The sequence below is a fragment of the Trachypithecus francoisi genome, unplaced genomic scaffold, assembly GCF_009764315.1.
Source record: "Trachypithecus francoisi isolate TF-2019V2 unplaced genomic scaffold, Tfra_2.0 Lachesis_group14, whole genome shotgun sequence".
Taxonomy (NCBI): domain Eukaryota; kingdom Metazoa; phylum Chordata; class Mammalia; order Primates; family Cercopithecidae; genus Trachypithecus; species Trachypithecus francoisi.
In genome coordinates, this window is record NW_022681459.1 from 25,606,255 (window position 1) to 25,633,186 (window position 26,932).

A 26,932-nucleotide genomic window follows, 5' to 3' on the forward strand; every position below is an offset into this window, starting at 1 on the left:
AACCATTTGAAAAGTAAAAGATCAAAGAGATGTATAAAATTATAGAAACAGGCCAGGTGCAGTGGCTCACGCCTGTAATCCCAGCACTTTGGGAGGCCGAGGTGGGCGGATCACCTGAGGTTGGGAGTTTGAGACCAGCCTGACCAACACGGGGAAACCCTGTCTCTACTTAAAAAAAAAAAAAAAATTAGCCGGGATTGGTGGCGCATGCCTGTAATCCCAGCTACTCGGGAGGCTGAGGCAGGAGAATCACTTGAACCAGGGAGGTGGAGGTTGCTGTGAGCCGAGACCGTGCCATTGCACTCCAGCCTGGGCAACAAGAGCAAGACTCCATGTCAAAAAAAAAAAAAAAAAAAAAAATATATATATATATAGAAACAGGGGACATTATGGATTTTGAACCCTTCAGAGCAATCCCTTTTTTTCTTTTAGTTCTTTATAGTTTAATTTTCCTATCTGAGGACAAGAACTCTAGGCATAGATCACAAGAGTTTCCCTATGACATTAAAGTAGATCCTTCAGGCTGGTTGCGGCAGCTCATGCCTATAATCTCAGCACTTTGGGAGGCTGAGGCAGGCAGATCACTTGAGGCTAGGTGTTCGAGACCAGCCTGGCCAATATGGTGAAACCCTGTCTCTACTAAAAATACAAAAATGTCACCAGGCATGGTGGCGCATGCCTGCCACCCCAGCTACTCAGGAGGCTGAGGTGGGAGGATCACCTGAGCTCAGGAGGTGGAGGTTGCAGTGAGCCAAGATTGTGCCACTGCACTCCAGCCTGGGCAACAGAGCAAGATTCTGTCAAACAAACAAAAAAAAATCCTTCATCAAATCTGGATATGATGAACTATTAAAATGCATTTTGTGACAGCTTTCTAAAAATATGAGTAAATATTTAAAATGGGGTCAATGGTCAGTAAAGCTACTCTGTTTTCATTTTGCAACAACAACATCCAATTCATCTCATTAGATTTTCCCATCCCAGCTTTCACTGTGGAAAACGGCAGAATGAGGCCATCAGACCCCATTTTCAAAACTTGCACCTTTAGGGTAATGTTTTAAAACTCTTTTTCCATTGTATTTTGTTTTAGTTTAGAGAAAGATAGAGTAGAACCACTTTTTTTTTGTATTATTATTTCAAGTTTTTTTTGTAATAACTCTGAGGGACCTCCAACCCCAAAGAGAGGAGATGGTCACACCACAGGGTCACTGAAGTGCTAGACTCCAACCGGGTATTCAACAAATATCGGTGAAGCAGGCCTCAGTTGTTGTACTCTCACTTTTTAGTCTTTTTCCCTTGTTAGTTCTCTTACAATTTTTTTTCATTTTTATCTTCTTCTTCTTCTTATTTTTTGAGACGGAGTCTTGCTCTGTCACCCAGGCTCGAGTGCAGGGGCGCCATCTCGGCTCACTGCAACCTCCGCCTCCTGAGTTCAAGCGATTCTCCTGCCTCAGCCTCCCGAGTAGCTGGGATTACAGGTGCCTGCCACTATGCCTGGTGAAGTTTTGTATTTCTAGTAGAGATGGAGTTTCATCACGTTGGCCAGGTTGGTCTCGAACTCCTAGACCTACGGTGATCCTCCTGCCTCGGTTTCCCAAGGTGCTGGGATTACAGGCATGAGCCACTGAGCCCAGCCTTCTCTTGTACAGTTTAACAGCAAAAGAGCAGCCTTAACGTGTTTGGGATCTGTTCTGGGAGCTCAATAGTTATCAATCTTCACCACAGCAAACTGTGTTGCTGGCATCATCTCCACTTTCCAGGGGTGTGAACTGAGTATTCAAAACACAAGGAGCTGGCTCCAGGACTCAGCCAGGAGGAGGTCGAACGAGACTTCAGTGAGGGTGGCAACTCTCCATCCCTGCTTCTTGACCCTGAACAGAATGACTCCACAAAGTAAAGGCAAGACAATGTCCTCTAAAAGGTAACTAGATCTTCATTTCAGGAAGGCATCGGGGACTCCCTGACTCATACACTACTCTGGTTTAAGGTGTACACTGAAGCACTCATCCTGACACACCATCCTACCCTGGGACTGTTCATTCCCTGAAGAGCATGTATATGACACAAGCAGGGCACATATATGAGATGCAAATAAGAGGAGTGATTCCTGGAGAAGAAAAGAATTTTCAAAGATATCTGCTTTACTTAAGAAAAGGACGCCAGGCACAGTGACTCACACCTATAATTCTGGCATTTTGGAAGGTCAAGATAGGTGAATTGTTTTAGCTTAGGAGTTCAAGACCAGCCTGGGCAATACAAAAATTAGCTGGGCATGGAGGCGCACCTGTAGTCCCAGTTACTCAGGAGGCTGAGGTGGGAGGATCACCTGAGCCTGTGGAGGTTGAGACTGCAGTGAGCCGAGATCACGCTACTGCACTGCAGCCTGGACAACAGAGCAAGACTCTGTCTCGAAAAAAAAAAAAGAGAGAGAACAAAAGAAAATGAAATTTTACCACATTTCAGAGAACTGCAAAGTGTTCATTTGAAAGACTCACTATAAATACATTTTTGGCTCTGTGCCCAGGTGTGATAAGAAAAGACCCACACCGCACAAATGTGTGTCTTGATTACTCCACTACAGCCCCACCTTCACTGGGCATTCCGAGGCTCACACATCACCAGGGAAAAAGTTCCCACAAACCGCTTGGTATGTCACCTGCACCAAGCACTGCCCAGCATAGAAGACCGTGTGTTCTCCATTCTCAGATTTAGAGGTTCAATGCATTGTTTTATTGAAAAGAGCATGCTGTGCAGGGAATGAACAGTCCTGAAGTAGGACAGTGTGTCAGGATGAGTGCTGCAACGTACACTTTAAACCAGAGTAGTGTACGGGTCAGGGAGTCCCTGATGCCTTCCTGAAATGAAGATCTAGTTACCTTTTAAACATATACATACTTTCAAACATACACATACAAACCTTTTAAATATACACATACTTGCATATGTGTGTTGCAGCTGTTCCTGAGAATATTCTCAGGCTATTCAGCAGGTGCCTGTCAAACAGATAATCATTTAGTAAATATTAAATGTATCTGTCTTATTGTTTGGGGGTAGAAATGTCTTTATTGCAAATAAGCGTTGTTCAAGATATTGCTCTCGGAGACTCCTTTGAGGACAAATGAAAATCATTTTGTCTTTTTAAAAAATTTCAATAGTTTGGGGGGAACAGCTGGTGTCTGGTTACATGAATAAGTTCTTTAGTGGTGATTTCTGAGATTTTTGTACACCCATCACCCAAGCAGTAAACACTGTACCCAATGTTATATACACACACACACATATATACAAACACAAATATACATATATATACACACACACACACACCACATATTCTTTATCCACTCATTGGTTGATGGGCATTTAGGCTGGTTCCACATTTTTGCAATTGTGAATTGTGCTGCTATAAACATGCATGTGCAAGTGCCTTTTTCATTTCCTCTGGGTAGATAACCAGTGGTGGGATTGCTGGATCAAATGGTAGTTTTACTTCTAGTTTTCCATACTGTTTTCCATAGTGGTTGTACTAGTTTACATTCCCATTGGCAGTGTAAAAGTGTTCCCTTTTCACTATATCCATGCCAACATCTGTTTTTTTTTTTTTTTTTTTTTTTTGAGATGGAGTCTCACTCTGTCACCCAGGCTGGAGTGTAGTGGCCAGATCTCAGCTCACTGCAAGCTCCGCCTCCCGGGTTTACGCCATTCTCCTGCCTCAGCCTCCTGAGTGGCTGGGACTACAGGCGCCGCCACCTCGCCCGGCTAGTTTTTTGTATTTTTTAGTAGAGACGGGGTTCCACCGTGTTAGCCAGGATGGTCTCGATCTCCTGACCTCGTGATCCACCCGTCTCGGTCTCCCAAAGTGCTGGGATTACAGGCTTGAGCCACAACATCTGTTTTTTTTATTTTTAATTATGGCCATTCTTGCAGGAGTAAAATGGTATCACACTGTGGTCTTGATTTGCATTTCCCTGATAACAAGTGATGTTGAGCATTTTTTTTCATATTTGCTGGCCATTTGTATATCTTCTTTTGAGAATTGTCTATTCATGTTCTTAACCCATTTTTTGATGGCATTATTTATTTTTTTCTTGCTGATTTTGTTTGAGTTCCTTGTCGATTCTGGATATTAGTCTTTTGTCAAACGCATAGTCTGCAAATATGTTCTCCCACTCTGTGGGTTGTCTGTTTGCTGATTATTTCTTTTGCTGTGAAGAAACTTTGGTTTAACTAAGTCCCATCTATTTATCTTTGTTTTTGTTGCATTTGCTTTTGGATTATTGGTCATGAACTGTTACTCTCAAATTCACATTTTCAGTTCTGGGTTCTATTTGTCACCCACAAAACATTAGTCTTGATGGTCCTGTGCAATATGTGGCATCAACAAGAGTAAATGGGAGCTAGGAAGACAGATACTTCCCTCTGCTCACAGCAGGAGAAAGTCCATGTTAGTCAGGGGTCCCCAAGATGGGAGAGCTGGTTCAGGATTCTGAGAAAGAACTGGACAATGGCCCAGTGGCTGGGTATTAAAAAGTGAGCCATGATACTTCACAACTCCCTGGCAACACCCTTGGGGTCACACAGTCTCAAACTCCTGAGCTCACGCGATCCTCCTGGTTCAGCCTCCCTATAAATAGCTGGGACTACAGGCCACACTCCTTGAGAAATGTAACCTTTGCAGCAATCTCACACTTTTCCATGGCATTTGGTCATAACTGTGGTCACTCACAGGAACACAGAAATAGTGTAGGAAGACACCGAACCTTTGTGATGGAAATAAAAATACTGGAGATGTGCCCAATGAAACTGGCTTATTGAGCTTCAAACAATAATCTCTCTTAAATAGCAGTTGGAGAATTCAGTTCTAATCATTTAAAATCATGAGCACTGACTTGTTAAAACATACTAGCATTCTGAATTAATGATAAAGGGACATGGCAAAGAATATCAAATACATTGGAAATTGTGTTAAATCTGAATTAAGGAGAGAAGGCAGACACGTTGCTAAGCCCAGTTGGGTTCTCATAGGGTTACAGAATCAGAGGGCTGGAAGAAGCCCCGTTTCCAAGCCCCTGGGCATGACTGTCTGGAAACCACTTGAATGAACAAGAGTTTAGCTTCGTTAACAGTTCTTTAGGGAGGGGCTTCGTAATTTTCCTCTGCAACTCCAGAGTTCTATTTATAAATATGTAGAGTGGTTTTAAGTATACGTTATTCCTCTACCTGTGTGTAAGCTATGTGAAGTTTGAGGTGGGTCATAAAAATGCATATAAGACAAAATGATAACATAAATAATTAACAGAATAAAAATGAGTGGAAAACAAGGGCCGAAAAGGAATGAAGAGATAAAAGCAGCCCACTGAGTAAGCTTACTATTTATCTTGCTGAGGTAGGACACCAATTCAGCTCTGAGCTTTCTACTCGCCAAAGCAAAGATGGAAGTGCATCTGATGACAAGGTTTGAGGTATTAGTAAACTACACACAAACCAGTTATTCAGCAGAAATAAAGCTCTCCCTGGGCTCAGCTTTGAGAGTTTTTCTCGGGGCTTCTCATGAAGAAAACTAGGCTATGTAGTAAACAATATCGTTCCCAACATCTCATAATACATCTAAGACCATCCCGCACAGTGCCAGGAGGAGCTGGTGGCAGAGCAGGACACTCCCTGTACACAGTGGTCCCATGCTGCATCCACAGAGGTCTAGAGACGGCATGTCCCCAGCCTATCCTCCATACTGGCTGCTATTGGAAAGATCAGACCTGTCAGAGAAGTCAGTGCAAAAACATGAAAAAAATCAGTAATTAAAAAATGAAAAAACCTTGAGAGATGCAGTGTTACATATGCCTCTAGTTCCATAACTCCCAAATTTCTAGATTTTACTTATTTTACTGTTTCTTAAGAGACACGGTCTTGCTCTGTCACGCAGGCTGGAGGACAGTGGTATGATTGTAGCTCGCTGCGGTCTCAAACTCCTGGGCTCAAGTGATCCTCTTGTCTCAGCCTCCCAAGTAGGTGGGACTAGGCACACGCGCCGCTATACCCGGCTGTTTTTTAATTGTATAGATGGGGTCTCACTATGTTACCCAGGCTGGCCTCTAACTCCTGTCCTCAAGCAATCCTCCCACCTCAGCCTCCCCAAGCACTGGGATTGCAGGCATGAACTGCTGCACTGAAACCCCTAATTTCTAGATTTTAAATTCAAATTTACCAACATTAAATAGGGTCATGCTTATGTCTCCAAGAGCACCAAAGGCATTGTGGGTAAAAAAATCTTTCCAGGCCTCAGTTGGTTAATCTTCCAACCAGTATTTCACTGTTAACTAATGATGAGCATGGCTCCAGACTCTTTTCATGTGTTTATGTTTTAATAAACATATGGATAAAGCATTTAACATGGTGCCTGGCACATGACCACGCCAGGTGTCAGCTGTTGCTGTCAGTTCATTTCATCTGCACATCTCCATGACAGAAATACTTGAAAGCAGGAGCCTTATTACAGATGAAGCACAGAGAGGTTGGATAGCTTGCCCAAGATCACACAGCCAGTAGGGGAAGAATTGGGATTTGACCCTAGATAGTCAACGTCTCAACTCCAAGTACTTCACTGCCCCACTCTGTGCCATTGCTCGGTAAATCCATGTGAGAAGTCTTTCACAGGCCGGGCGCGGTGGCTCAAGCCTATAATCCCAGCACTTTGGGAGGCCGAGACGGGTGGATCACGAGGTCAGGAGATCGAGACCATCCCGGCTAATATGGTGAAACTCCGTCTCTACTAAAAAATACAAAAAACTAGCCGGGCGACGTGGCGGGCACCTGTAGTCCCAGCTACTTGGGAGGCTGAGGCAGGAGAATGGCGTAAACCCGGAAGGCGGAGCTTGCAGTGAGCTGAGATCTGGCCACTGCACTCCAGCCTGGGCGACAGAGCGAGACTCCGTCTCAAAAAAAAAAAAAGAGAAGTCTTTCACAGACCTAGAACACCATTGAATGGAAGCTCAGAAAACTTAATTTCATCACTATTAAGTATTCTAAAAGAACATCTTCAGAGTGGCCCTGAAGACAGTCATGGGTGAGGGTTACAGATGTGAGCTGAGCAGGGCAGCCATGAAGGAGCAAGGCAGGGCCCCGTGGCAGACTTGGAAGGTGGCAATGTTTATGTGGAGATATAAATAGGTTTTGATAAGTTTGGTCTAAAAGAAATAGTCACCTCAATTTGCAGGTAAGCATTCTATGCTTCTCCCCAAAACTTCACTGATGTGCCCAGCAGGGTGCATGTTTTACACAGATGATGGGCAAACATTTGTAAGTGCAAAAGGAAACCAGACAAATGTCCCCATGATGACAGAGCCGAGTGGGAGTGCATCTGACCCTGACTGCAGGCCCAAAAAGATGGAGGTGAGGACCAGGACAGGAGCTGGACCACTGTGGAAGCAGTCAATCTAATTTTTTAAGATTAAATAAAATAAGTCCAAGATGAAAGCCTCCTTGAGCCCTCACCATACATAATACCCCTTTAAAAAAAAAAGCAGGATTGGGGGTGGGGACTAATATTCCTGAAAAAGCATACTGAGAAATGTAAAATTTGGTCTTTAGTCTTTGAAAAACAAAATAAACTTGGCATCTGACTTTGGTTTTCTCACATCAGAGTCTACTTACAGTGAGGCAGTTTCCGTCATGGAAAGAACCCGCAATGAAATGGCACACCCGTGGCCATTAGCTTGACAAGCACGGAGCCTCAGCCCTTGTGGGTGTGAATGGGCCTCATTTATCCAAGAACGGCACTGAATACATCCCAGGGGGACAGCCCCAAGCTTGCTGGCCACATTAAATCTGATTCACCCTCACTTCAGAACACTTAGCAGGGGCCCACTCCTTGGAGAAAATCCAAGGCAAGTCAGAATGTAATTGCGGAAATCAATGTCTTCTTCTTTGAGTCAGTGGAGGTAAACCCGCTAATCCTGTCGCAAATCTACCTGTTCTCCTAGAGCCATCCTCCTTCCTAATCCTCTGAATTCCTCTTGCACCTGGACACGCCTTTTCAGCCCCTTGTTCTCCGTCACATGCTGAAGTGTCCCTGAACTTCACTTCCAAAGCTTTCTCCCTCCTGCTACCAGAGTGCTCTCCCCCAAACAGAAATGCAAGCTGGCCATGTCCAACCTAATCCCCGTCACAGTCCGGAGCCCCTCCCTAGATTCTCCTCAGTGATCTGGCTCTGGGGCCCCTCAAGTCAGTCATTTGTTTAGCAAATATTTGTGGAGCATCTTTCTAGGCCAAGCACTGTCCCAGGTGCTGGGGTTATATCAGTGTCTCTATTATAATGGGGCTGGCATCTGAGTGGCCAAAGCCCCTCTCCCCAACTCCATGTGCTCTGTGCTCAAAGACCACATTCCACATCACCCCCTAGTCTCTTCCCTTTGGGCCTTCACTTTTGCTACTCCCTCTGCCTTCAAGGCCCTGCCTATGACCACCTGATACCTGCCCTATTCACCTGTTCACCACCTGGCACCTGCTCTATTCACCTGTCCGTGCTCACCTCAGGGGTCTCTACAAGGCTTTCCCGGGCCTCCAGAGAGAGGAATGTCTCCTTTCCACTTCACCGTTCTCTGTATTTTCTCAGTAAGTGTCTGCAGGATGAGTGAGTACCTTTTATGAATGAATCTTCCATTTAAATATTGAGTTCCTTATCTTATACCTGCAGTGCAAGAGAAAGCCCCTCATGTTGGAATCAGAAAACCAATGTTGACCTTGGTTGACCTTAGAGAGTCACCTAACCTTTCGAGGCTCCACTCCTTCATTCATAAAAATGAATGAACGCTTTCTTGAGGTTGCTGTGAGGACATCCCTGAGATGACGCCTGTGAAGAAAGTCTGCAAGCTGTGAAGCACTATACAAATTAACACAGCATGCGCACACCTGCGCATGTGCGTATGTGGGTGTAAATGTGAGGCTTTTTGTTCTTGGCAACTGTTCATAATTGTACCTCGGTAAACTCTTATGTGGGTCAGCAAGCTAAGGTTTACTCTTGTGCAGTGTTCAGCATGCAACTGTTTTCTGGAATGTCACTGTGTTTCTGAATGTTCCTTTTGGTTTATTAGGTTAGTTTACATTAAGAAGAACTTGGTGAGGAAGCCACATGGAAGAACTGGAAAGGCTTTCTTTGGCAGCTCTACCCTAAGAGGGCAAAGAGGTCAGTTCTGCGAGAGAACCCCCACAAAAAGGCTGGCCCGGGACAAGCATTCCAGTTCTGTCTCAAGTCTGAACACAAATAAATCCCTCCTCAGGTGGTTTTCTTCGTAAGGATCCTAAAAGCACATACTTAGTTCTCATCGACTGAACAAGCTCCTAATCAAGTTTCATAGTGTGAATCGAGGTCAGTCACCACAAAAGGTATTTTTAGGACCCCAGACAAGGAAGGGATTGTCTGGAGCGCTGCAGGGTAATTTGTGGGTCTGTTTTATTTCTGAATCAGAGGCAGTGGAAAAGCTGTTTCAGACCCCATGGCTGGAGCAGCGGGTGGAGCTCAGCAGTGATTCATGTAGAACTCCGGGCTCAAACTGAAACCATAGATGTTTGTCTTCACAGCTGTGTGTTATTTTTACCCTTACTAAATATTCTCTCTTACACCTGGAATTTCAGCCTCTTCCCAACAGTCCTGTGCCTTCCCCCTTCTCTGAAGCAGTTGAAGACAAAATTAATTAAAAAGTCACCACCAGTTCACCAACAGTTAGTTCTTTGTCCCCTTAAAGGGGCTTGATGTTTCCCTGAGAAAATTTCATTATTTAAGTTTATATTTCTCTTTACAGCCAAAAACGAATGTCAGCAAGACTGTGTTGCTTTTAGATCTTGAAAACTGGAGGGAAATGCACCATTTTGGGATTCATCATTTGAACATAAAATGTTCTGTAGCGTAAGATCTCTACAAGCAGTTACATGACAAAGATCAGATGTGACGTCTTTTCTATCTTGCGCATGTCTTTTAATTTGTCTGAAAGGCTCCTTTTTCAGAGAAGAAAGTCGATTGAGCCCAATAGCCAATAGGTGCTTCAGGTTTTTATTTTTATAACAGGCCAGGTGAATCCTGGTTAACCAAAACAATTTTTCTTTTTCTTTTTTTTTTTTTTCTTTTTTGAGACAGAGTCTTGCTCAGTCGCCCAGGGTGGAGCGCAGTGGCGCGATCTCGGCTCACTGCAAGCTCCGCCTCCTGGGTTCACGCCATTCTCCTGCCTCAGCCTCCCAAGTAGCTGGGACTATAGGCGCCCGCCACTACGCCCGGCTAGTTCTTTTGTATGTTTAGTAGAGATGGGGTTTTATCGTGTTAGCCAGGATGGTTTTTTTTTTTTTGAGATGGAGTTTCGCTCTTGTTGCCCAGGCTGGAGTGCAATGGCACGATCTCAGCTCACTGCAACCTCTGCCCCCACTGGGTTCAAGCGATCCTCTTGTCTCAGCCTCACAGGTAGCTGGGATTATAAGCATCTGGCTAATTTTTTAAATATATATATTTTTAGTAGAGGTGGGGTTTCACCATGTTGGCCAGGCTGGTCTCGAACTCTTGACCCACCTACTATTTTTAAAATGTGATTTTGTTTGGAGACACCTGGTGAGGTTAATGTAAAGATGAGTGCAGGTGAACTGACCTGATGTGATACAATAAGATGGTAGTAAATATTTTTAAAATGTGTAATATATACAAAAAATCAAAATGCAGTTGGCCCTTGGATTTGATGCCTCTTGTCACTGCTTGTCTGACATGTGGAGTGAAGCTTGCTATCCCTGTCAATGCAGGAAAGAAGTTCAGCTTCTTCTACGAAGCCCTGAGGGAGTGAAGAAGAGTCCAGGCCTGTGGCCAAATGGCCAACTTTTACTTTCACTTTCAACTTTCACTTGAGCAAGTGACGAAAACTTTTAGAAACTCAGTGGTCATCTGTAAATGGGAATAATCATAGTAATGTCATCTCCTAGATGTTTGAGAAAACTGGACAATATGTTGTATACCAAAATCTATTAATAAATCATGTGTGTTGTAAAAATATGGGTTAATATTATCCTTTTCAGGCTCTTTCTCTCCCGCCCAGGTAGAGTTGATTGCACCCTCATCCCTGTTATTGCTGGGCCCTGAACATCACCCTGTACTGAATATGTCTCATGATCTCACAGAATCTTTTTCACCTTTGGTAGACCATGAGCTTCTCTTAGTTTCTTTTTTTTTTCTCTCTCTCTCTCTCGCTCTCTTTTTTTTTTTTTTTTTTTTAAGACAGAGTCTTGTTCTGTCACCCAGGCTAGAGTGCAGTGCCATGATCTCAGCTCATTGCAACCTCTGCCTCCCAAGTTCAAGTGATCCTCCTGCCTCAGCCTCCTGAGTAGCTGGGACTACAGGCGCCTGCCACCATGCCCAGCTAATTTTTGTATTTTTTGTAGAGATAGGGTTTCACCATCTTGGCCAGGCTGGTCTCGAACTCCTGACCTCAAGTGTTCTGCCCACCTCAGCCTCCCAAAGGGCTGGGATTACAAGCGTGAGCCACCTGCACCCGGCCAGCTTTGCTTAACTCTTAATCCGTCTCCATTGAAGCTAACACAGTACATGATGCTGATTAAACACCAAATAAATGTTGGTTTCGTGCAGCATGTGTCAACTTCAACACTATTGCCACTTGGAGCCAGATCACTCTTTGGACAGGTTGGGGTAGGGGCTGGCAGGGGTGCTGCCCTGAGTACTGCAGGATGTCCCCGGCCACCAGATACCAGTAACACCTCCCAGCTGCGACCAGCAAAAATATGAGCATTGGCAAATGCCTCTGGGGGCAACATCATGCTGGTTGAGAACCACTGGACTAATGAATTAAGATCCGCTGAGCTTAGGCAAGGAGGCAAGAGCCTCTTGTTTTACCTGGTGTTTATTAGAGGGAAGTTCCTGTCCCCAGTGTCTGGGGTGATGCTTAAAAGGGGCCCTTAAAGGGGCCTCTATGCTCATGAGTATTCCTAGCTATGGTTTGTCTATACTTCGTTTGGGGTTCATTCTCCAAGCCTTGGCCCATCCTCGCTTCCTCTTTTCCTCATGCCGTATGTCCAACCCATCAGCAAAGCATGTTAATTCCACCTTCCAATTATACCCAGGATGCAATTGCCTCTCCCACTCTCACGCAGACTTCTCCCATCCCACACCCAGATTTTCACAGGAAGGCTTCAACATAGGAGTCAGAGAGGCCCTGCAAAATCTAAGTAACACTATATCCCTCCTTTGCCTAAAGTCCCCTAATGGTTTCTGAGCTCGCCTGAAAGTGAAAGTCAAAGTCCGGCAATGGCCCCACAGCCTCTCCAAACTCATCATCTATTACTCTTCTTCTTGGACACTAAACAGCAGCCACGATGGCCTCCTTGTTGTCCTTGAACACCTCAAGCTGACCTCAGGGCCTTTGCATTTAGTATTCCCTTGTCTTGGAATCTTTTCTGCTGTTTAATCACAGGCCTTCTCCCTCACTGCCTTTGCAGCTTTACTCAAACATCGCTTTTTTTGTGATCTTCTCCAGCCACCTTCTTTATTGCTGCCATCCCATCAAGCTTTATTTTTCTCCTTAGCATTGACCACGATCTAACCTGCTGTGTGTTTTCATAAGTGATCTGATGTCATGACCATCTTCACTGCTAGAAAGCGAACTTAGTGAGGCAAAATGTTTTTGTATATTTTATTACTCTATCCCAAGTGCCTAGAAAAGTGACTGCACATAGTAGGTGCTCAATAAATATTCATTGAATGAATGAATGACTGCATGCATAAACAGTATGTCTAAGACCCAGACAGACCCAGCAGGTAATTCCTACTTTTTCTCATCTCCATCACACTACAAGTGGCATGCTTTTTAAATAACATCTATAAAGCATCTTGCTATCTGACCCAAGGCTGGAATTATTCATGGTACACAATGAATCTCCATCCCAGAGAGAGGCAAGGCCCAGATAACATCGTCTCTCACTGCACAGGCCAAGCTGGGCAAAGCACCAATGTAGTGGGAGGGAAGGAGGTATTTCTCAACTCAGGCAAGGACTTCTGGGGAACAACCTCGCCTCCACGTGGATTCTCCCAGATCATTCACTGAGTGGGCCACCTTCACCCAGATGCTAGGCATTCTCATTTTTCATCTCCTTGAATCATGCAACAGAGCCGTGGTCCTCAGACTACCAGGCAGCGGAATCCTGCAGAGGGCTCCTTCAAACACAGAGTGCTGGACTGCCACCCAAGGCTCTTGGATTCTAGGGCAGGACCTGAGAAGCCGCGTCTCAAACAAGCTCCCAGGGGGAGGTGATGCTGCTGGTCCCGGAGCCCACGTTGAGAACCACCACACCAGGGGAACCTTCACTCAACAGAATCGAACATGGCAATGGCTCCAGGTGGCCTGCAGACTGGGCTGAGGGAGGACTCACAGCACGGCACATAATTTCACTGAGTTCCACCTGCAGTGAGCCTCCAGGTGGGCCTCACAAAATCACCATCGCCCGTGGAAAAGGGAAGGTGCCACTTAGCGTAAGCTGCCTGTGATCTGGCTGGCCTGAGCTGGGGATGCTGAGATAGAGGAAAAGCAGCCTGCTTTGCACAGACCTGCCAGCCTGCTCACGTGAAGACAGTTTGCTTGTGGACCATGAGTGAGCAGGTGTTACCTCTTGGCTTACCCTGCCAGTCTATCATGACTTGAGCTTTAGGGATCTCACAGTGAATTCAGGGCATTGGTAGGGAGCTCACAAGAGGCTAAGCAGGCACCGATACTCCCAGCTGGGCCCTTGGTGTGGATGGCACAGGAAAACAGCTGGTTTTAGTTTGGCCGCACACTGACAGTTCTCCATTGTGGCTTTCTGGTGCGTGAGGCTAGACTGAAGAAAGGGAGAGCGTGGCTGTGGACCACCGAAGCTGAGAAATGATGTCCTGTGTCTACACAACGTGCAATGAGATTAGTGTCTGCAAGAATTCTGCCATTTGATCTGGCAGTGGCCAAGCCAAACCCACAAGGACGTCCCAGTTGGCTCGCAAAGCAGTGGTTCCTTTCTCTCCTGTTTTTCTTTTATTATGTTTTACAGAAGCTCTATTATAATGACAACAGATCTCATTTCACCACTTGTATTTCATTTCAGGAGCTTGTAAGCACGCTAGGGCTGAGGTTTTGTAGAATTCCATTATTTGGTTGGGAACTAAGTCCTTCCTTCCTCTCAAAGCACATGGCCTTTTTCTCCGTGGGCACTGGATGGATAGGGATGGACAGTGGGCATCATTCCCAAGCTGGATATTCTATGCAGAAGGAGGTGGGCCATGTTCTTGCAAGACCTACGGGCAGAGAGTGCACTTCTCCCATGGAGGTGTTTGGAAGATAGTCAGGGGCCACAAAGGTAACAGCCCACAAGTTCTAGCCAAAGAGTAATATTTGACTTACGTAACTTCCCCTTGGACTTGACTTCAAGAGGCACGTGCGCTACAGGAAAGCCCATTATGCATAAGCTAAGAGGAGGGACAATTAGAAGAAGCTACTGGGCCAGGGGCCAGGGGCCAGGGGCCAGGAGATGGGCTCACTCCCTGGCACAGCTGGCCTGGGGCTTCGGAGTCTGGAAGGATGCAGGTGCAGGCAGTGGAGCGCTCAGGAGCTGCATTCCCAGCGGGGCTCCTCCGGAGTCGGGGGGCCACACACAGCTCTGCAGCATCTCTGCTGTGAACCCCTCCATGGCAGAATCTGTGTCTCCATGAACCCTACCTCTGCCCCGGCCCCTCAAGCTGGGCTAACACAGCCCAGTGCTGGTTCACGGTGTCCAAAATAAAGCTGAGTGAATCACGCCCATGTTCCTTTTTATGGAGCTGCGCCTGACATTCGTAAAGAGCCCATAGTGAGGCCGGGCATGCGGCTCATGCTTGTAATCTCAGCATTTTGGGAGGCTGAGGTGGGTGGATCACCTGAGGTAAGGAGTTCGAGACCAGGCTGGACAACATGGTGAAACCCTATCTCTGCTAAAAATATGAAAACTAGCCACTCGGGAGGCTGAGGCAGGAGAATCACTTGAACTAGGGAGGCAGAGGGTGCAGTGAGCCGAGATCGTGCCATTGCATTCCAGCCTGGGTGACAAGAGCAAAACTCTGTCTCAAAACAACAACAACAACAACAAACCACAGTGAGTCAGCAAAGCCTGTGGATTGGATCCCAGGCAGCCCTTTGTCTGCCCCAAGGCTACCTCCAACCTCTGGCTGAGATGAGTCTTAGCTCCACTGACAACCTTTCAGCTTTCTTTTCCCCCAGTCCCCTTCAGGAAGCCCGTTGGATTCGTCATAGCAGGACACTGACTCACCACTTACGTTTCAGCTCTTTCAGGTCACTGAGCTTGAGCAGTCCCCTAGGGAACCTCTGACCTGACATGCCACCAGCCAGGCTGAGTTCCAGCAGTAGCAGTGAACTGAGCCCCCAGAGCACACTGGTTTGGAGATCTAAAAAGTACAACAGGCCACCAGTCACTGATCAGTGCAGCATCCCTGGAAGCCAGGTGTGGGGTTCGGTGTCCTGGGTCAACTTGGCCAGGCTGTAGCACCCGGTGACTTAATCAAACGCTAACTGAGGTGGTACTGGGAAGGCATTTTGCGCACGTAACTCAGTCAGTTGAACTTGACTAAAGGAGATTATGTTGGATGGTGAGTGAGCCTCCTCTATCAGTTGAAGGCCTTAAGAACAAAGCCTGCGGTTTCCAGAGAAGAAGAAATTCTGCCTCAAGACCGTGACACAGAAATCCTGCCTAGTTTCCAGCCTGCCAGCCTCCCCTGCAGATCGCAGACCTGCCCACTCCCACAACTGCATTAGTCAATTCCTTCCAATAAATATCTTAAAATATTAAAATATCCTATAGGTTCTATTTCTCCAGAGAATCCCAACTGATACACCAGGCTAGCACCCAGACACAATGCCAGCAGACACACTGAGCTCTGGCGGAGACGGGCATGAGCTCTGTATCTTTCTCTTCTACAAAGAGGATTAGTGTCAGCCACTCCTCTCCCTCCCCCTGGAACATCCTTGGGGGTGGGGGACGATGACACTTGGTGACTGGTTGACATCTGTACACTGCCAGATGCCTCAAAGCTGAGGCGGCCTCTGCAGCCAGTGTTCCTCCCCTGCCTATTTCAACCCAGCTGCCCTTTTCCTCAAAGGAGGCACGTAGGCCTGGACTGAAGGCAGATGGGGTCCACCTTGTTCTCTTCATGAACAGCACCTGCCAAACCCACATAGCTGCAAATCCACCAGAGGACCCGGAGGATGAAGAGGACGACATAATGGTCTTCACTCAGTATTCATGCACCAAAAAGACATCATCGATGCTTCAAGAGCTGGAACAGCATTGAAAGTTTATGACAGGAGCAATGAGAAGTCTGTGAGCCCCGAGAGAGGAAGCTCTTCAAGTTCCCATCGTTTCCTTGAAAGAAAATGTCCAGGCCAGGTGCGGTGGCTCACACCTGTAATCCCAGCAATCTGAGAGGCCGAGGTGGGTGGATCGAGTTCGAGACCAGCCTGGCCAACATGGTGAAACCCTGTCTGTACTAAAAATACAAAATTCAGCCAGGCATGGTGGTGCATGCCTGGAATCACAGCTACTCAGGAAGCTGAGGCAGGGGAGTCGCTTGAACCTGGCGGGTGGAGGTTGCAGTGAGCTGAGATCGTGCCACTTCCCTCCAACCTGGGTAAAACAGAGCAAAACTCCAACCAAAAGAAAAAAAAAAAGAAAATGTCCAGTTTCCCTGAAAAAGATTTCCCGGAAAGAGACCCTCAGCGCAGCACCAGCCTTTCACTTGCCTGACAGAATAACCACCCAGGAGCTTTCCCCAGTCTGCTGCACTGAGGGCCCTGGGGGTGTCTTTCTTACAGACTGAAGCCCCCTGCCTGTGGCTCAGGGTTGCCCCAAACTCCCAACCTGCACCCTGGGGTCACAACATAGGCTGGAAAAGCAGCCCCATGCCTGGCCAGGCGGGAGAGGAGACAGCAGCTACCAAGGGGAATCACAGACCCACGCTAAGGAAAACCGTGTTTGCACTTCTCCCACAAACAGAATGCTTATTTTATTTTAAATTCGGGAATAACACAGTGAGAACAGCAGAAACTTTCATTTCTGGAGCACTGTTCTCGCCTCCTCACTCAGTCTCCCTTTGGAGGCTTGCTGAATCCAGACTGGCCCCAGGCCAGACTCTCAAACAAGGGCCAGGACATGGCTCAAGCTGCCTGTTGTCCATCGGAAATCATCTCAATGCCTCTTTGTCTGAGGTGTTTCCTTCCTCTCTCTCTCCCCTTTCCAACATCCCCCACCTCCCTGCAGGTGAATTGCCCACAGGTAGAAATTAGCCTCGGCAGAAGAAAAGCTTTAGAAATATGTCCCAGTCCTAGTGTCTCTGCCGTGATCACGCTGGCGTATATGGGATCATATGACTCCACCCAAAACAGAATTCATTCAGTGCTCCCAGGCTGTGTTCCACCAACTGATCTCCTGCATAAACACTGCTGCATTCTTTAGAACATGATTACCCTGCATTCTTCTGTGTTTCAGAAATATATACAGTTAATGAGCAGCAGAAACACTGTATCAAACGCATGGGATTTATGGGTAAAAAATATTTAGATGTAATCATTAACTTCTCACAACTTTGGTGCCCTGGACTCATCACTGCATTTTCTACCCATGTCCTTCCATAACTCCTGGAAGGAATCTCTTGATGAGATCCAAGATGGGCCTGCCTTGAGCTCCACTTAAAGGACCAGTGTGGCGGCAATATTTAGCATCAGAGCCAGTGCCCTTTCAGGAAGCTAGATGCACAGACGTGAACTGACTTCTCGGAGTGCAGGAGCGTTCTGGCATCTCCCATCTCCCCATCTGGCACGTCCAGCCTTGCTGTTGACATTCCCTCTAGGACACTGTGACTTGGCACCTTCATTAACACCACACTAGGAATTGACGCAACCGTTTCCAGACTTATAAACTATGACACTTATAATAAACCTTTTTAGCGTTCAAACATGTATGTAACAAAAAGGCCCCATTACAGCTTCAACCGAGTGGAAAATGCTCAGGGTGTGGAGTCAAACGCTCCTGGTTTAAATCCAAATTCTGATTCCATTTAAGTGGTGATTTGGGGTCAGACTGGAAATGCCTGATCACAGGTTTCTTCATCCATCAAATAGGGTCAAGTGTGCTTCATCAGGGGCTGCTTGGAGGACTGAGGGGCTATTGGATATAAAAGAGCTTTGTACACAGTAAAGTGTCTGAAAATGTGAGCTGTTATGACTGGATGGTAGATTATGCAACATTTAAAAGAAATAATCTGTTCTTTATCCTAAGATTTGATATTCCTTTTCCTGAATACATATGCGGTATTAGATAATAATTAAAATTAATTTTACTTTTCAAAACTACACATAATTCAATGCTTTTTGAGAGCCAGGGACAGTTCTGCGTTTGGTAATACATTTTACATGACAGTCGCATGTTCATGACAAACTCAGGGAAGCTAATAATTACGGGAGACACCGGAGCGGGCTTTACGTGTAAGCTAAGAGGAGAAAATAAAACAGCAGGCATTAAGAGAAGAGGACCGCAGGGATCGGAGGGTGGGGTGAGGGTGGAGGGCAGATAATGGAGATCCACTAGCAAATTCAAATGGCTTGGACACACGCTGCACCGCCTGGCCACTAGCTGACACTCTCCCTTTGTGAAAACACAAGACAGCATTATTTTACAGGCAACCAAACCTCAGATGAATTCCACCACATGTGGGCAAGGCTCCCCTCCCACAGAGTCCTCGTGCCTGGGAAATAGAATTGAACACATCTTCAAAGAGAGTTCTTGGTAAATATACTACTGATTTTACAAACTCCATCCTCTACACAAACCACTGGAGAACACATTTTCCCAGTGCTGCCCAACGTCACCGTTCAATGGCCTTTCTTTCTTTCTTCTTCCTTTTTTTCTTTTCTTTTTTTTTTTTGTTAGCCAGAGTCTTGCTCTGTCGCCCAGGCTGGAATGCAGTGGCATGATCCCGGCACACTGCAACCTCTGCCTCCTGGATTCAAGCGATCCTCCTGCCTCAGGTTCCCGAGTAGCTGAGACTACAGACACAGTGGCCTTGTTTTCTAAGTCAATCTTTGGAGAAGCATGACTCACTTCCACTTTGTCTTTCTAAAGGATAGGAAAATGGGAGGTCGGGGAGAGAAAGGGGCGGAAGTCTCCTTACCTTGAGCCATTCACCTGGCTAGGGTTACATTCCATTTTGATGGTGACCCTGGCTGGGGGTTGAGACAGCCAGTCCTGCTGAGGGACGCGTGGGCTCATCTTGGAAGTCTGTCCATAGTCGCTGGAGGAGGATGCGGTCATCTCCGTCTTAGCCAGGTGTGGTGTTCCGTAGGCACACTCAAACAACGACTGGTCCTCACTCACAACTGATAAGGCTTCCTGAATGCCCAAAGAAACACATAATTCAAGATACTCTAACAGACAGTCACGTTTCAAAAAGTTGTTGATTTCAGAGTCCTTTCTAACTGGGACCACAGTTTAGATAGTTTTTACAGTCTCCATTTCTACCTTTCAGAAGAAAAAAGTAGCTTGTTTTTCTTTCCTCCAGACAGTAAGAGTTAGAAATGCCAGCCCAGAAAAACTTTTATGCAGGTCTCGAAGCATCCCAGGCTTGACTGCGGGCAGGGCAGCAGAATATCCACTTTAATCTCAACTTAAGGAAGTTGAATTTCAAAGGTCTTAGAAGACACCCAATTGCATGTGTCATTATTTGACAAATGCAATCTATAATTCAAGCAGACAGGGTACAGAGCGGTCATGAAGATTAAAAAAAGAAATCTGAAGGCCAACACCTAAGCATCTGGCAAAATTGCCACATTCCCGGGGATTCTGAGGAAGAGGGACTTAGAGGAAGACAGAGGGATCAATGGAGCACTAAAGGGCAACCAACCAAAGATACAAACGTTTCCACTCTAAGTTATTAGCCGAAGCAGAGTTTCAAGTGGTGATTCCATGATGGTGAACATCTGGATGATAAATGAACCAAAAAAAAAAAAAGCTGTGAAGTATCCAGATGCTTCCAAACACCACGATGTTTAAAATATCTGTATCACTGACAAGCTCTTTTTTCCCCTTACTTTCGATTAATATCTTCGCTCTTTTGCATGATTTGGTGAGAAGAAAATAGCCATTTGTCATTGTTGGATCAATCATTGTTTATGGTTTTAAGTCAAACAAGTGGTTAGCCAATGGCTATGTTTATATTCTACAGCCAATGAGCAATGGCAAGTTTGGGAAATTTCAACTACTTAAATGTGCCTTCTGCTGCAATCACACAGAGCTGCTGTGATACAATCCCATTTTGGTTCTTAGACAAAAAAAATCCATATGAACTTTCATTTTTATATTAGTCTTTTGGCATCTTCAGTGTTGACATGAACTAGTGAGAAGCAAAGGCTAGTTGGGCCACACATTTTTATTTAAAAAAAAAAAAAAGAAAAAAGAACTTTGGGGCCAGAGCAAGGGAAGAAGGGGAGTGTGGGCTTTGCAGACCCTTCCAGTCCAAACTTCTCATCTCCAAATGAGAAATCTGAGACCCAGAAAGGTCCAGAGCTAATCTTGAATGAGCTGGCCATGATCAACTAGGGGATTAGTGACGGGAATGACTTGTGAATTACCGCCTGCCTTCTCCTTGCCCCCACAGCCCTATGATGCCCTTTGTGCCATGTTTTTTTCATTTGGGACATGTGTTTAAATTAGCACTCTCTTCCCCTTCTTTGAATTGGCCTTTAAATAAATAAGGTGCTTCCCATCAGTGATCACATCCTAGAAGCAGCCCTTCTGAGATGGAGAGCTCCCTCCCCACCCAGAAGGATCAGAATCTTTAGGAAACAATTACCCCAACCCCACATCTACTCTGTTGCTCGATCCTCCACCTGCCCCAGGACCAAGTATTTTCCTTAGCTTCCCAAGTGCACAAAATTCTTTGCTAGACGCACTGCACTAAGAATCAGCAAGGAGGAAGAATCAAAAGAAACTCGAACCTCTGTCTCTTAAAGTGGTGGTAAGGTGTCTGTGCATATGCAAAAGTGCCTTTCCTGGACTCCATTAGAACCTGCAGAATTACAGCTCTGTGACACCCTGGGAAAAACTAAGCCTGGTGTTCAAAGAGTAATGCAAAATGTACCAAAAAGTCAGTTATGCCAGACAAAGAACCAGAATCAGGCACGAGGGAAAAAAATCATCTTGAACAGACAGCAAAATCAAACTCACCAACAATCAAAAATAATACGAGACAGTGACACAGAGGTTGACAGTACAGAAACGGCATCCCAGATGTTAGGGAACCTGAAATTCATGGCTTTCTCTTCCAGTCACAATTGAGTGGCCAAATCAAGGAGTCTAAACACATAGATGTGGGTTTCAAAGTAAAATCAGCACCATAGACTTAGTGTAGTCATGCTAATTCAGACAAAAATTAGACCTTCTTAAAAAATTTTTGCAAAACAGATACTCCCTTCCCATGGTGGCACTGGATAGTGTGTTTTACAGGCTCAGAACAGGAAACAGAGCTGATGGCTGCTGCCTCTCTCCTTCCTGGGCCTGAGCCTCAACCAAGGCTCGCAGGGGAATAACACACTATGTAATGTTAGCTTTGGCTCACCCATGATGAGAAACATGAACGAATGTGTGATTTATATCAGAAATTGGCAAAAACAGGTTATATATATATAAGAAACAGGCTAAATTTAAAATTACAAACTAAAAAGAAAACAGCTGCAACAACAACAAACAAGCAATAACTTTGAAGTATTAGTATCTCTCCAAGATAAAGTAAGATACTCTTGCAAACAAAGCCAACAGCTACATAAATGTAGCGTAAGATTGAATAAGAAAAAAATTACCAAAATATTAGAACTCAAATGAAGCTTAAGTGTGTGTTTGTAGGGGAAGGAATCCATTCTCACATCTGGCAAAGCATTATTTCAGCACATGGTTTTCTAAAGAAAGAAATCAAAGTTAATTGAGATCGATTTAGGAAGGAAAAAATCCCTTAGAAATGCTAGAGATACGGGAGGCACACCTTCTTTCTTTGCATCTTAAAATTCTTCTCACAGTTAATATTGCACAAAAATGAGAAAGGGAATATAATTCAGAATATTGCAAGCAAACCCTCAGTTGCTTTTGCTCATTAGAAGGGAAAAACTTTGAAAATAAGGAAGCTTCAGGATAAACATTTCAAAAGGGGTGAAATACTCTTCACATTTTGAAAAGACACAGTAATCCAAACTATGCCCCCAAATGATTCTCACTCAACAAAGACCGTTGAACACCTAGAATGAAGTACAGCTCAGGAAAAGGAAACAAATGAATAAAGAAAACCTCTCTCACACACACATTCAGGGAGTAAGAAGCAGCTGAGGGTAGTTTTCACAGACCCACTTCCACAAGAGTGGTCACTAACGTTAAGTGCTGTTCTTCGAAAGCAAACCAAGCCACAGCCCCGCCACATCTTTGTCCTCCCATTTGACTTGGCTGTTGGCAGGTTTCATCATCCCTTTGGTTAAAGCTTGAATGGACACAGGCTGCTGCATAGGACCCTCCCTGCCTGGCAGCCCTGTGACTTCAAAGGGGAGACAGGATCTAGCCCAGTAGGATTAAAACCAGAAAAAGAGTGCTGAACACAAGCTGCTAACCAGGACCACATGAGTTCCTTAACTCCAGCTCTAGGAGAGACTTCGTGGCCTTGACTGACATGTCCCTTCTTCCCTGCAGCCTGGCTCCTCCTCTTTATAGCTAGGAGATCTCACCTACCTAATTACCTGCCTGCCTACCTGCCGGCAGGGGTAGGCTGCTGCCTTAGTTAGCATGTATAGATTGTTATTGCAGAAACTCTGGCCAGCCACAGGGCTTGGGATCTGCTTTGGTGGCTTTGTAACAGAGAATATTTTAAACATCAAAATCTGGCAGATACGTGGCATAATAATTTCATATGCCTACTTCTATGTTACCATAAAAAGACCTGAACTTTAGATTGGTGTTTGCCAATGTGTGGGGTGTTTTTTTTTTCTGTAGCTCCAGGAAAGTTGGGATATTCCCATCAGGCAAATGGCAGGCTACCAAGGCCATTTTTAAAGAACTTATGAGAAACACATAATTCTAAGCAAATTACCCCCAAACAAAAGGTACTGCGGTGTTAGTACTACAGTGTTTATTATTTCATTTCAATACAGAATATACCAATAACATATGAGGACCATTCCTTCGGATTTTGGTCATGGGATAAGTTCCAGAAATGAGGGGAGGTCCCACCAGGTTGTATTTCATATTATAACTCTAAAATATGCATTTATTTTCAAGTAACTAGAGTACAGAAAAGGATCCAAAATACTTAGATTAAAACACTAAGAAAGAAAGCTAACAAAGTTGAAAGCATACTGACATTTTCAGCAAAATATTTCAGGAATCCTGAGGCCTTTCTATAACAGATGAATATTTTGCAAGATGCATATTTCTCCACCAAAGTATTAGAAAATAAGGGCCCAAATTGATTCTAATTTGTGATCCCTATAGCTCATAAAAATATTACATTGTTAATACAGAGAATCCATCATACTTAAACTCTTGAAAATCTCAAAGTGTTGAAACTGAGAAAATCTTAAAGAATGGTCAACTGAATTTCACATCTGGAGTAAACAAAGGTATTCAGGGAAATGGTCCTTTCATGGTTTTCAAAAATTAGGAAGATGGCCAGAATTAGACCTCCAGAGAATTGGATTATCAAATTCATCTTCAATGTTTTCAAGTCTTATATGTGATAATTATTTTATAATTATGAAAAACAAATGGAACAACTAAGTGGAACAAGAATTTTATGATCATGATCATGCTTAAAAAAAAAAATCTTGGGTGGGCCACGGTGGCTCACTGCCATAATCCAAGCACTTTGAGAGGCCAAGGTGGGTGGATCACAAAGTCAGGAGATCGAGACCATCCTGGCTAACATGGTAAAACCCTGTCTCTACTAAAAATACAAAAAAAAATTAGCTGGGCATGGTGGCAGGTGCCTGTAGTCCCAGCTATTCGGGAGGGTGAGGCAGAAGAATTGCTTGAACTGGAGAAGTGGAGGCTGCAGTGAGCCGGGATCACGCCACTGCACTCTAGGCAGGGTGACAGGGTGAGACTCCATCTCAAAAATAAATAAATAAATAAAATAAAAACTAAAACAATCTGAAAGAAGTCCTTGCTGCTATCACAATACAGTGTGGAGATCATTCATTTAGGAAGCCAATATCATCTTAAATCAATAGCCTGCTTTTTCTGTCAGTTTTAATCTCATTTCAATCCAATACAAAACCCTTCCTTAAATTTCTCTTGCATATAAACAAGCAGAATTTGGTACATCACTTAACTCCCTATACTGCCATGTATAAGATATCTTTTAACCACTTTCATAAATAGCTTACCCGCCAAATAAACCAGGTTACCTTGTTCAGCACTTTGCATGCAATATCCTCTTAAATTCAATTTTGTTGATTATAAGATACACCACTTTTCACATTTTATCAACTCTGAAATATGAAAATGAAAGGCCTACCCTAGGTATTAGGCAGCATTTCTTCTTCTCTGATGGCAGATAAAAAATGGGACATTTTATAACCAATGATGTCTTACATTTTATGAAAAATGATCATTTAATCCTTACAACTGTCCTATAAGGTCAGCTGTGATTCTTGCCCACCCATCAGAAAGTGGGATTAGAGAAGTAACATCAACAGTGAGGACGAGGTAGAAACAGGGTTTGTGTCTCTGAATGGAATCATTCCCCAGGGCTGTACACTGGCCACTACCTGGGTGTTACTGGAAGGAAGAAGTTGGATTAAGGAAAGTCACACGGTAGAGTGTTTTGGTGCCTGCTCTTGCCATGAGAGACGGAAACGCCTAGATAGAGACAGAGAGAGAAAGGCTGGTAGAGGGAAGAGATAGAAGAAGGATGAAGGGATAAATGTCCAGAATCCCTGGATCTAGGATGGAACAAAGGATCTAGACAGTAAATGGAGAGTGTTGGAAACCAGTAAGGACTTCTCTAGGTATACCACTCACTTCTATGAGCCTAGGGATGTGTAGCAATGGACACCGCATACAGTTAATCATTTCTTTTGCAATGGCTTCAATCAACAACCCTGTTCTTTTCTTTGACGAATCAGATTATTCAGACACAAAGACATGACCACCAGGTGTTGGGATGTGTTCATGGCAGGTGGATGCCTGCCTTCTCTTAATGAGTACTATGCAGGAAAACTAGGACAGGTAGGAGAACCATTTATAAATATGCTGGAGCCTGTGCCACTTTGGGTGGCCTTTACTGGATGTCTGCAGACCTAAGGATATTGGAAAACTATTTATTAGGCTGTCGCAGGCTCTATTGTTTATAGTTTCTCTTTAAGGCAGCACACATACAGTAGATGCTTCTAAAAGGTCTAGTATCTAATTGTATTTGCAGGAGGAAAAAGCAACACAAACAAAACAGGCAATGCGCTTAGAAAAAGCTCTGCTCTCCCACCGTAAGCCCAACAAAGATACGGCAGTCCTTCAGGAGGTTTTATTCTAAATGTGTGCACTTTTGTCATTCTGATGCCACCAGTATCTCATTTAAAAAGAATCTTCATCTGACCTGTGTCTTTTATTTACAACACACAAAAAAGCCAAACGTGGTAAGCGAAAGAAGCTTCGCCAAACTGCGGGTGATCATTTTTGCCCCTTCTTGATATGATTTTCTTTTTTTCTTAATTCTTCCGAGAAGGAAGCATTAACATCTTATATTAAATGCAGTATCTAGCTTCATGTTCACGTTTTTCTAATTTAACACATTGCTATTTTAGTCCTTCAAAAATATAAAAAAATTCTTGGATTAACCTCAAAGGAAAAATGTATGTAGGCAAATGAAGTCCTTCTAAAGAGAGTATTTCTCCAATCTGGTATCACTTCAGTGTCAAACAATTTCACCACTCACAACACTCGTTCAGTGCTAAGAAAATGAGACCCAGAACTAGTGTCCAGATACATTTGCACATACATATATACAAACACACACACGCATACATATGTACACATATACATATGTGCATGCATGCAAATACATACATACACAAATACATACATACACACACATATACAGATACGTATATATAAATGCATATATAAGTGTATGCATATATGCTAATAGATGCCTATACAAATACATGCATATATACAATACATAATGTATATACAAATACATCATACATGTGTATACATATTACTAAATACATATTAAGATAATAAGGAGAGATGAAAATCTTTATCCTTATTATCTTTACTAATAGAATGCTTTAGAGGACTTTCAGACATTTTTTATCTTTAATCATATCCACGAGGGCAAATGTTGCCTAAAAGATACAGAGAACCTGGCTTCTTCCCGTTTCACCTCTGCTCCTTCCTCTCTTATCCTAGACGGTGCTTTCCCCTACGCTACGCTCAGCACATCCCTTCAGAACAGACTTAGCTGGGGATCCATCCCCTCCATGCCCTTCAGCCGACTTTCCCTGCTCTGGACTCACTGGGTTTCTCAGGGCTCTGAGAAGGCCTGGGTGGTGCCAGCAATTCTTTTTGCCCACAGACTTCTCCCCTCGCCTCGTCTTTATTAAAATATAAGCATTTTCAAGGCTGGCTCCTCTGTATGTCTGCTCCTAGAAATAAAATAATTTCTTTTTTTTTTTTTTTTTTTTTTGAGACGGAGTCTCGCTCTGTCGCCCGGGCTGGAGTGCAGTGGCCGGATCTCAGCTCACTGCAAGCTCCGCCTCCCGGGTTTATGCCATTCTCCTGCCTCAGCCTCCGGAGTAGCTGGGACTACAGGCGCCCGCCACCTCGCCCGGCTAGATTTTTGTATTTTTTT

General features: G+C 44.5%; 1 protein-coding gene across 4 annotated transcripts in view; it reads right to left on the minus strand.

The window, feature by feature from the left end:
- The window catches only part of ERG (ETS transcription factor ERG), a 208,330-nt gene that overhangs the window by 47,550 nt on the left and 133,848 nt on the right, over window positions 1-26,932 (minus strand). For all 4 annotated transcript variants that reach the window (XM_033232471.1, XM_033232469.1, XM_033232472.1 and 1 more), the window contains one exon: window positions 19,220-19,437. In XM_033232471.1, the coding sequence (XP_033088362.1) occupies window positions 19,220-19,437 (218 nt within the window). The remainder of the gene's footprint in view (window positions 1-19,219; window positions 19,438-26,932) is intronic.